At 39.8% G+C, this 12071-nt stretch overlaps 1 protein-coding gene across 1 annotated transcript; it reads left to right on the plus strand.

Moving 5' to 3' along the window:
• Positions 1-2328: 2328 nt before the first annotated feature.
• Positions 2329-11798, plus strand: POLE4 (DNA polymerase epsilon 4, accessory subunit). Its single transcript, XM_063078784.1, has 4 exons — positions 2329-2575; positions 3106-3190; positions 3888-3929; positions 11475-11798. Exons 1-4 carry the CDS (start codon positions 2372-2374, stop codon positions 11486-11488), a joined length of 345 nt encoding a protein of 114 aa, XP_062934854.1. The 5' UTR covers positions 2329-2371; the 3' UTR covers positions 11489-11798.
• The last annotated feature ends 273 nt before the right edge of the window (positions 11799-12071 follow it).

Consider the following 12071-nt stretch of genomic DNA (forward strand, 5'->3'; position numbering starts at 1 on the left):
AACTTTACTCAGGCCCTTCAAGAAGTCTTAACTAATCCTGCACCCACCACGGTCAACTCTTTTATTGTGTTAACTCAGGGTAAGTACTTAACCACGTTGAGATTGCTGGAATGTTGCTATGGTGTCCTGTGGTTTTCTACTGCAATGTTATACAAGAATCTGGCCATGCTTTAATTAATTTTGTGTGGAACTTTCCATGCACAAGACTGTTGTTCACAAATGTACTCTGAAGAGGACTCAGGAGTGAAGCCCTAATGGAGGCTTTGGTGAAATTTTCAGTGATTCATACTCCTTTCTGAAGATTTAAATTCTGGGCCAAGATTCTTATTCTGCTATAGTGAAACCTCTCTGTGATAATCCACTACTGGGATTCACAACACAATACCCCAAAGTATGGAACCTTGGCATACTGAGTCCTTTGAACTGAAGGAAATTGGGAAGGCTTCAAAGGCAAGGTCTTTCTGACCTTCTCCCATCCTCCAGTCTCACACTCCTCTTTATCCCCCATAAGCAAGTCATAGAAACCAGAATTTCTCTTCCTCAAGGTGGGTCATAGAAACTAGAACTCCTCTTCCCCAAAGCAAACCATAAAACCTAGAAAGGCTACTCTTTCCCTGCTCCCTTGAAGACCCTCATTCTAGAGGGGTCCTACTTTATACCTGTGAGGAAGAAACGTTACAGAGAGACCAAGAAGCATCTGAACAGCCTTGCCAGGTTCTCTCCCTCAGTCTATTACCATTAGATCCTACCCTGTTGTCCAATCACATTTCTACATGACTTTCCATTCTGCATCAAACCTAAGCATAAATGTAGACAGTTTTCCCTGGGTCTCTGAGTCTTCATTTCTGAAGGCTCCTGTGTCATGTAAAACTTTGATTAAATAATTTTTTTGTGCTTTTCTCTTAACCTATTTTTTGTTATAGGAGTATAGGTTGTGACCCTCATGATGGGTAAGGAAAGGTATCACACCTTTCTGTCCCTACACCAGTCACATAAGAGTTTACCACATAATTTTGGAATGGACAGTGACTTCAGATGTCATCAAGTTTAACGTCATCTTGGCTTCATCACATTCTGCTGTGGGTGAGTTATTACTCACTTTGTGCCTCAATTTACTCAACTGTGAAACACGGTTAAAATATTACCTACCTCAATAGGGTTTTATGAAAATTACATACATAACGAAATTTACATAAATGTAAAAGCACTTTGAAGCATGTACGTAGTAATTGCTGAAAAATGTGAGCTATTAACAATTGATAAAGATAAGCCTGTTATTGTTACATTAACTGCTCCTCTATGACAGCAGATCTCTGTGTGGTGTGGGGAACCCACCAGGGTGGGGGGAGGATTTCCTGGAGACTCTTTTCAGGGGTCTGTGAGGTCAAAACTATTTTCTTAATAGTACTAAGAAGTTATTTGCCTTTTATATTCTCATTCGCTCAAGGAGGTGCAGTGGAATTTTTCAGAGCTACATGAAGTGATAACCTTAATAAATAGAAGCAGCTAGAGAATCTGGTGTCTTCTATTAAGCCAGACATCAGAAACTTTTCTGTTTTTAATTTTAACGTCATAAAATTATTTATTTTTAAGGTGTAATGTATTAGTTATTTTAAATCAATATTTAAAAACTTGGTTTCAGTTCTAATACAATAAAATGATACAACAAAAGCTCTTTGAGGTCCTCAATAATCTCTTAAGAGTGTAAAGGGATCCTGAGAACAAAGTCTGAGAGCCAGTGCTGTGATGCAACCCGTGACTGAAGTAACGTGGACGCCTTGTGATGGCCACACTTCATTCTTTCCAGCCTCCGTGCCTTTCTTGTGGTTTTCTCTGCCTGACAGAACTTCTTCCATTTCTGCCTGCCAAAGTCCTTCCCCTCCTTCAAGAGACCTAAAACTGGTTCTGCTTGAAGCTGGTACAGCTTTCGGGTCCTCGGCACCCTCTTCCGCGACGCTGGGCCCTCCGGGGAAGGTCCGGGCCTTCCCGGGACACCTGCCCTTCTCAGTCTTGGGTTAACACTGTGTTCACTGAGACTCGCGCGTTGAATGTGTTTCTCCCGACCACGGCGCTCCTTCCAGCACCAGCCCGGCACAGCCACAGTATTCCCCGACTAAGAGGCTGCAGTGCCTGGGCTCAGCAGCCGGACGGGGCCGAAGGGTCGCGGGGAGCGGCAACGGTCCAGAGGGGCGAAGAGCGGCGGAAGAGCCAAAGCGGGTCCCCGCTCTCCTGGCTTCCCGGAAGCGCCCCGCCGAGTAGGGGCGGAGCCACACGCCTACAGAGGGCGTGGCCTCCAGGCCGCGCGGGAAAGGGGCGGGCGCCGCTTGCGCGCGCACAGTCAGCGGCCGCGCGCAACACGCTGAGGGCGGGGATGGCGGCGGCAGGAAGCGGGACGCCCCGGGAGGAGGAGGGGTCCGGTGGGGAGGCAGTAACCCTGCAGCCCCAGGCCCCGACGAGTGCGCCCGGGGCTCGTCTCTCGAGGCTGCCTCTGGCGCGAGTGAAGGCCTTGGTGAAGGCGGACCCCGACGTGACGCTAGCGGGACAGGAAGCCATCTTCATTCTGGCACGAGCCGCGGTGCGGCGGGAGCGCGAGGGCACGGGGCGGGGGCGGGGGTGGGGGCGGGAGGAGTGGCGAGGGGCGGGGCTTGGCGGCTTGGGCTGGTTTGGGAGGAGGTAGACGAGGCCGCGGCGGAGTGTGCTGAGCACTGAGGTGCTGGGGCCGGGTTCTGAGGTGCTAGGGCCCGGTTCAGAGGTGTGAGTGTAGGCGGTGGAGGCGGAGGAAAAGGCTCAGTTACCTGCAGGAGTTGTATTGGCGGAACACACCTGCCTCTTCTTGAAGGCTGGCTCAACGACTTTAATTTGCATCGCCGGTGTCTAACACAGAACTTGTAGGAGTCGCTAGTGAATGAGTGGGGTGGATTTACAAGTCAGGGAGGAGGGATGTGTCATTCTGGCCTACTGGGGAAGAGGGTAGCGGAACGACCTTTCTGAAGTCCTGGACAACCTTAGCTTCCAGCACCTCCCCGTGCACCTGAGCCTCCTTCACCCCTCCCCCCTTGAGTGTGCTAGAACCCATTGATAAAACTCTGCTTGTTTGCTTCACAGGAACTGTTTGTGGAGACCATTGCAAAAGATGCCTACTGCTGTGCTCAACAAGGAAAGAGGAAAACCCTCCAGAGGAGAGATTTAGGTAGAGTGGCACTGTCGTATCTGGGGGCAGACAAGGGCGGACTGGGCTAGGCTTCCCCTTTCACTGCTTGAGAGGGCGTCGTGGTGGTGTGAGAAGTACCACAGGGTCACTCCCTAGGATGTTTTCTGTTGGCCTGCCAGAAAGCTCTTCCTTTAGAGTCTGTGTTTGGGTGGCTGGGGTGGTAGGGCAGAGTATGAAAGGTGTCTGTGAGTAGCCAAATAGGACTGGACTCCTTCATACCTTTGCCATATTGTACCAGAAAAAGACATTTCTTTTTCACCTAGCAACTGGGGGTTTGATTTCTGACTCTTTGTCTAGCTGGTAAGCCCTCAACATGAATAAGGTTTCATATACCATATTCTCACACTCCCTGCTATATTGCCAAATTCTTCTCTGATGATTTTCAGAGAAAAGAGAATAAATTTGGGTGTAAACAGGGTTGTAGGAGGGTTCCATTCTCTCCCCACCCCTTCACCCCCATTGAAGAGTATTTGCCTGGACTTTTCTAGAGAGAGCGAGAATATGGAAGAATTGGTAGCGGAGCAGAAATGGATTTCAGGAAAGCAAGGGACAAATTTGATAAATGCCCTCATTTGCAAAATGAGCCTTATGTCCTTCACTGTGTGGATTGTATTGTTTTGGGGCTGTTGTTCAAATGACTGGAATTAGTCGAGTTTCCCTTTACTTTGTGTTTCAGATAATGCAATAGAAGCTGTGGATGAATTTGCTTTTCTGGAAGGTGAGTTCTATTATCAGTGGGCAGTCATTTCCACCAGTCTTTTCCATGCTAATCATGTGAATTCAAAACCTTCAAAAATGGATGTCTGGTTCTTTTTGTGTGTAGGGATAATTCTTTCTTCCTACTTGCTATAAGGATAGGAAAAGCTAACTTGCTAGATATAGTGAGATTCCATTAACTCCCTTGAGGAAAACCTGAAATTGCTAACCATAAAGAAATGGGAGGAAGTATAAAGACCCCAGGGGAGTTAAATGGATTCAAAAGTTTGATTCCTACTTTGGTCCCCATCCATAGATATAAATCTTGCTCCCTCCTACACAGTTTTGGAAGTTGGGAAGTCCAGAGTCCCAGGAACACATCTGGTGAGAGTCTTCTTTGGTGGTGGCTTTACAGCAATGTTGGGGTCTCACGTGGCAGAAAATGGTGGAGCAGAGACTAACTTCTCACGTGTTTTTCTTTTAAAGCCCTTAGAACCATGCCTCTGAACACCATTATTAATCCATTCACTATGGCGTGGTTTAACAATCTAATCACCTCTTCAAGGCCCCACCTTTCAATTACCATAATAGAATTTCCTACCTTCAACAGTTACAGTGGGGATTTAAGTTTTGGGGGAGAAATTCAACCCAAAGCACCCTATTATCATAATATTAAAGATCAGAAACAATTGCTAACCTTTAAAGGGTCACCTATTGTTACTTTTTCTTCTTCAACAATATGTGTAGAGTGATTATTTTGGTGCAGTGACATTTTGTACTTGTCTGTATCTATTTGTTCTTAGGATTAATGGATTAACCTGTGTACTAACAAAATCTTGTCTTTGAAATAGCACATTTTTGAAATACTTCATTTTAGCTACCTTCTCTCAGAGCTATTTCTGCTACTTAATTCCTTAATCTGATGAGTTTTCTCTTTTCTACATATGCCAGTGTTTTGATTGAATAGCTTTGTGAAAGCCATGTGCCCTCAATTCATTCTCACCTTTACCCTACCAGGGTGTTCTCATTACCTCCTTCAAGCCTCATTATCTTCAGGAATCTTTTCTTATTTATTTCTCTTTTTACTTTTCTGTTCTACATTGCCATATCAACCTAGGCCTCTGACCCATTTGACATATATATTTTTAAATGTCTTATTAGATACATTCTCAGGGCCAGCCTTGAGCCTTAATTTGTAGATCTTTCTTCAGCCTCTCTTTCCTCCTACTCATTTTTCTTAAAAACAATTTTTTGTTAGTTGCCTACCTAAGGCAGGCAACTTCTTGTGACTGACTTTGTGTAAGTTTTCCAATCAAAAATGTTTGGAGCCTACTTTACCTGTTCGTTTTTAATTACTAGCTTTGCAAAGAGATGAGTGATATAGTTGAATTTGTATTTTGAAGACATAACACTGTCGTTCTATGGATAGTAAATTGTACGGTACCAGGAACAGAAGTGGAAAGATCTTATGCAATTTTCCACTCTATCATGGCATAGTGCTTAACTTTAACTTTTAATAAATGGCCATTTATTGAATGGTTGAAGTGTTCATTTTCATCCTCTTCTGCAATAATCTCAGTAATTGAATCCCTCTGCTTTATCCTACATTGATCTGAATTTTGGCCATGGTAGCCTCTGCGGATTTAGTCTATATTATATTGTTTTATACCTGGTAAAATAAATGTTCTTATGTCTTTAGACATGTATGTTCTGAGTAGATAATTAACTTTTTTTTCCTTTTTTTAAGTAAGGCAATATATATTCATGCTTAAAAAGCAAATAATTACCTACTGGCTTATAATGAAGTGCAGCTGCTGTTCAACTACTGTTTTTTTGTTTTTAGCTTTTCAGGTGATTACTTATATTTCCAAATAATGTGTTTAGAACTTGATTTATCAACTGTAGACATGATGTATTATACTACCTCATAAATCCTCTCCCTCTTTTCTGATTTCTGGTAGTTGTAGCACTAGTTGTAGTTTCTTTGTTACCTTTACAGTTTATATAACATTAAAATATCTATTTTTTCGTTATACCCAACTTTCAACGTATTTCTTGATTTCCCACTTTGTAAGGTATGACTGTTAATGCACCTAATCACTTTCCCCATTTTAGCCCATGTCTGGCTCTCAGTTTGTGTCATCTTTACCAGTACTTTGACATTGTCAAGGCTGATAACATTTGTATCTTATCACAACTAATCTTTCATGCATTTTGTGTGGGTTGAGTGTAGAAGTTGAAAACCTGTACTGTGAAGTCTTCCTCTACCCTCTGTCCCTTAATCCCTCATTCAGGTCCCCTCTGTGCATACATCTGTTGTTATAGTTTCTTGTGTAAATCTGTATATTTTTAAGTCTTGTGAAATATGACACATAGGATAAATATAAAGTCAGTAAATAATGAAATGAACACCCTTGCAACTTCCAAGTAAGCCAGGAAATAGAATATTGTCGGCCCCCAGAAGTCCCACATATATTCCTTCTTTATCATATCTCTTCTCACTCCCTTTCCTGACATAACTGTATCCTGACTTTTTTTGTTGTTATTTCCTTGCTTTTCTTTATAGTTTACCACATAAATCTGCATCCCTATATACTAGAGTTTAGTTGTTTTTTTTAACTTTCTACAAATGGAACCAAATCATATGTATTCACTGGTTAGCATCTGACTCTCAGCTGTGTTCTTTATCTTTGTTTGTTTTTTTCTTGCCATACTGTACTGGCTAGAATCTCCAGAATCTCTAGTACATTTTTTTTTTTTTTAAGACTGCAGCTTGTTTATTAAATCATAGTGAAAAATAAGTATCTCTAGAGCTCTTGGAGGCAGGGGCTGAGGGGCTTTAAGGGCATTCTCACTTTCCTTAGCTGTGCTTTCTTTTCCAGTACAATGTTGAATAGAAGTGGTGATAGCAGGCATCTTTTGATTTCAAAGGGAAAGCTTTCAGTGTTTCCCCAGTAATTATACTTACTGTAGGTTATTTGTAGATTAATTTTTATCAGATTATGAATGCTGCATCCTTGTTTGTAAGAGATGAGCATGTTTTTTTCATATTGTATGTGAGTCTCATACAATTTGTTGGGAAGTGTACTTTTTTAAAATCTTATCTATTCTCTGGAAAACATTTTGTAAGATTAGAATGATTTCTTTCAGTGTTTGGAATTCAGCGGAACTGTCAGTGGAATTTGCCACTGAAGCCATCTGGGCCTGGAAATTTTTTTTTTGTGGGAAGATTTTTGATTACTGATTCAATTGTTTGGTTTTAGGACCATTCTCATTTCCTTTATTTTCTTGAGACAGTTTCCCTCCCCTCCCCACCAGGGGTTATAGTTTTTCTAGGAATTTTTATATTTCATCTGCACATTCAAATTTATTGGCATAAAGTTATTCACAGTATTCTCTTATTATCTTTGTAGTGTATATAATATGTTTATTGATATCTCCTTTTTTATTCTTGGTATTAGAGCTTCTTCTCTTTTTCCTTGATCACTTTCACTGGGTGTTTATCAACTTCCTTAGTCGTTTCTAACTTCCTGAAATGGATTTTTAGTTCATTAATTTTTAGGTTTTGTTTTCCTCTCTCATGCACATTTTAAGTTATAAATTTCCCACTAGGTACTGCTTTAGCTCTGTTTCACAAGTTCAATAGGTAGTATATTCATTATCATTTGGTTTGAAATATTTTCTAATTGCTGTTTTTTTGCCTGTGGATTATTTATATGAATATTTCTTAATTTCCCAAAAGATGGGAACTTTTTAGTTGTCTTTTTGATAATTTTGTTGTGTTTGAAAAATGTTCTCTATTTCTGTCCTCTGGAATATTTGAAACTTGAACTTTATGGGCCAGTGTATGGTCAACCTTGTGAATATTCTGTGTGTGCTTGAAGAAAGAGTGCATTCCGTAGTTGTTTGGTGCAGTGTAAAGTTTGGTTATTGCATAGTTCAGATTTTCTGTATTCTTATTGAATTTCTTTTGTCTGCTTATTTCATCAGCTACTGAGACTTGTGTGTTAAAGTCTCTTGCTGTGATTGTGGACTATTTCTGTTCATATTTCTGGGTCTATTTTTTCATTAAATATTATGAGACCATGTAATTAGGTATATACAAATTCAGTATTATTATATATTGTTGGTGACTGAGACTTTTATATTTATAAATTGACCATTGTTACTTCTAGTAGTGCGTTTTGCCTTAAAGTCTATTTTGTCTAATATTGTTAAAGCTTACCAGCTTTCTTCAGTTAGTACTTGCATAGTATATGTTTTTTTTTTATCTTCTTATTTTTACTTTTCCATTTCTTTGTAAACAGGATATAATTGGATTATTTTCTTAAAAATTCTGACTGAAAGTCTTTGTCTTTAACTGGAGCATTTAGTTCATTTATGTTTAATGTACTTAATGATATTTGTGGGTTTAAATCTATTGTCTTATTTTGTTCTGCTTTCTATTTGTCCTGCCTGTTTTATGTTTTATTTTTTCTCTCCATTTTTTACCTTCTTTTATTCTTTTATTCCATTTTTTTCCCTCTATCAGTTTGGAAGTTATATACTCCATTTCTATTCTTTTAGTGGTTACTGTATCAATTAGTACATTAATCTTCATCAAAGCCTAATGTTAGTACCTTTCTCTTCATTCTCAACCAAGTGGGATCTGAGAATCCAAGAACTCCGTTTTAAAGTTTCTCATCCCCCAAGTTATATGCTATTATTGTCATGTATTCTTGTTCTTGTCATCTGCATAAAGCATTATTATTGCTGTATTATTCAATTGATGACATATGGATTTATCCACGTTAACTACTATCTTTGCACTTTTCTGTATTCCTGATCCTTCACTTGTGATCATTTTCTTTCTTTCTGAAGTAAATACTTTGGAATTTCCTTTAATATGATCTGGTAGCTGACACTCTGCTTTCCTTTTTCTTTTTTTTGGGTGTGAAAATGCCTTTATTTTACTTCCGTTGTTTGCTGAATATAGAATTCTAGGTGAAAAGTTATTTTCTTTTAGGACATTGAAGGTATCATTATACTATTTTTTTTTTTTGGCTTCCGTTGTTTCTGTTGAGAAATCACTTGCTAGTCTGTCATTCTTTTAAAGCTAATTTGTCCATATTTTTTCTGTTTGCTTTTAAGATTTTCTCTTTGCCTTTGATTTTCTGTGGTTTCACTGTGATACATAGAGGTGTGGATTTCTTTTTATGTAGTCTGCTTGGGTTTCTTGAATCTGTGGACTGATGTCTTTTGTCTGTCCTGGAAAATTCTCAGCCAATTCTGATCTTCAGGTATTGGCCCTGTTTGGTTCTTTTTCTCTCCTCTTTCTCTGGGATTCTCATTAAACATGTGTAAAAAATTCAACCATAATTTTGCCACACCATGATGCATTCTGTGTAATTTTTTTCTGATCTTCCAGTTTATTCTCTCTTCAGTTGTCTCATCTCCTTTCAACGTATTTGTTGATTTCTTAAGTTCAATTTTTGTATTTTTCAGTACTGTGGGTTCCATTTGTTTCTTCTTTAGATCTCTTTTGTCACATTTTATTGTTTGTATTTTCTGCAGGTATTTTGAAACTTGTCTTATTTCTTTAAACATAGTAAACACAATTGTTTTATAGTCTGTGTCTAATCTAATATTAAATCTAATATTCAAACCCTTTTGAGGCTTTTGTTTTATAGCCAATGAAGCTGTAAACTGTGGTTTTGTTTTACAGTGTTCAATCTAATATTCAAACTCTTTTGAGGCTGTCTTTTTGTCTGTTGTTTCTGTTGGTATTGTCTCATGGTCTTTTTTTCCCCCTTAACATGCCTAGTTATCTTTATATTCTGGTCATTGTACTTGAAATAATTATTGGTTGGATCATTTGAGGCGTCTATGGTAATACCTTTCTCCAAAGATTTTCACTTGTGCCTGCAAGTCACCTTGGGGCATTATCAGTGTAGGACCGCCTTAATGCAAATCCAAGATTTGAAGATTCCTGGACCACCTCGGTGATATGAACTCAGGCTGCAGGTTTATGAGGCAGCCGATTTAATTTCAGTTCAGCCTTTTTCTGAGGCTGTGGACTTTTGGGACTCTAGCTTAAAAAAGGGGGCTTATCAGACCTCCCTACTTGGGCAGATTCTGGGATTTGATCCTTGGTTCCCTCAGCCTGCCAGAGTCACAGCTGTTTCTCAGCTGTATCTTTCAGATTGGCAGATATCCTCAGGACAAAAGTAGCTTTGGAGGCTGGTTTCACTTTGCATTCTTGCCTTATCTACATTTTAGATTTGCTTTTTATTGATGTCTTGATGCCTCTTCAGTGACTGAAAGATTTTCTTTTTATATATTTAGCTTTATCTGTTGGTCTCACCAGGAACGTGCCATTATTAAAAGGAGAAGCTAATTTTTCAGTTTTTTAATTAGAAGCATTTTTTGCCTTGTTTTGTTTTTCTTATGTGTTCTTCTTTTCCCTGAGTTATCTGTTTTATTCTAGATTTTTTTTAAAAATAAATTTTGGTCTCTCCGTACACTGTGTAGCCTTTCTCCAAATACTCATTGATTTTCATTGTATTTAAGAATGAGGGATAAGAAGGCCGTTTGGAAGCTGTGTGTGTGTGGGGGGAGGTGCTGGGGGGATTTACTTTAGGGTGAATGGGGTTAGAACAAGGATTTACCTTAGAGTGAACAGGAGGAAAACCATGTGTTATGTTGGGGGCTCCTAAAGGCTAGAATGCAGAGGCTTTACTTTGGGAAGCTGGCATTTTTAGAAGCTGCTCTAGTTCTTCTGGATAGTCCATTTGGTTCTTTAGAAGAGAGCCCTATGATTTATTTTTCCCAGGTTAGGTTTAAATCCCTGTCTTCTTCTGCTGCTGCATGTAGAGAGGGTGGTGGGGAGATGGGGGCAACTGTTTCTCATATAGACCCATGGGTTGTTAACCCTTTATTGACTCACATCTCTTACTCATTCCTGGTGACAGTCTGGAGCCTCCCATGGCTCTCCTAGGCAGATGGGCTCCCTCTGCTGCAGCCCCCTCTGTGTTCATTTAGGCTCATTTTTCTTCTGCTTTGTCTGTAACATTCTTCAGTCAGATTTCTCTTATTTAGTTTTTTGTTGAAATCTTTTGGCTACTGATGGGCTCCTGTTCTTTGTTGTAGATTTATACCTTCATAAAAATTTTTTTCCTTCTGAATGGAATCTTGGATAGTAGGGCATACAAACTTGTGTGCTCAGTCCTCCATCTGGAACTGGAATTCTCTAAGCTCTTCGCTTAAGACAACTTACCTCATTTATTTGGTATCACTCTCCTCTTGTATGGTCTCTATGAGTGCTCATTAACTAACACAATGACTTCATAGCCCTTTTCCCACCTCTGATTCTAATTCTTCAAACTACTGTGCATAATTCCCAGCTGCCCTCCCTCTGTAATTACGTGTCTTTCCCTGGGAATCTTTTGGATAGACATTCCTCACAATTAGTATTTTGAAAGAACTGCTGTCAGTACCAAAGCCCCTTCCATTTTAACTTTGCCCTGTTTGTTACACTAATCCTGCTTTTGAGGCACCTGGCCTTACGTGTTGCTCTTTATATTTGTAGGTACTTTGGATTGATGGCTGAGCTGGATAGTTTTGTGAGCCTTCACCTGTATCCTTCAGTTCACCCCTCTTCACATGCCTCAGCCTTGAAGAACAGAGTTTTTGCACTCATATACACTCTTCCTGTTCTACCTTCACTTAAGCTGGGATAAGCAGTGATCTCATCTCTTAGCTTTTCACTACAAGGTCTTCCACTACTTCTTTCTGTCTTCCACTTAAGGCCTGGGTGCAGCAGCTGCTGGTTGGGGCAGAGATGAAGAAAATGTTCTGTATAGATAGCTTAATGAATGACGAGGACCAGAATAAAGGTGTTTGATCAACTTCAGACTAGTGTGTTTTATAATATCACTTTTGTTCCTGCCAGAACAAAAAGACTGGAGAGCCACCATGCCCAGTCATAGACCTTCCTGATCTTCTCTGCCAGCCATTCTAAACCACAGTCCTTTTATTAATTTTGTCCATTTTTTCAGTACATTAACAGAATGTGGTTCCAGAACTTAGAGAATACCACTTGTCCTCAGAGTTCAAATAAATGTGGTCCTGGATGGAAAATCAGTTAGAAAATATTTAAACAGTTTTATTAAGATATAACTCACAT

The sequence above is a fragment of the Cynocephalus volans genome, chromosome 14 (assembly GCF_027409185.1).
Source record: "Cynocephalus volans isolate mCynVol1 chromosome 14, mCynVol1.pri, whole genome shotgun sequence".
Taxonomy (NCBI): Eukaryota; Metazoa; Chordata; class Mammalia; order Dermoptera; family Cynocephalidae; genus Cynocephalus; species Cynocephalus volans.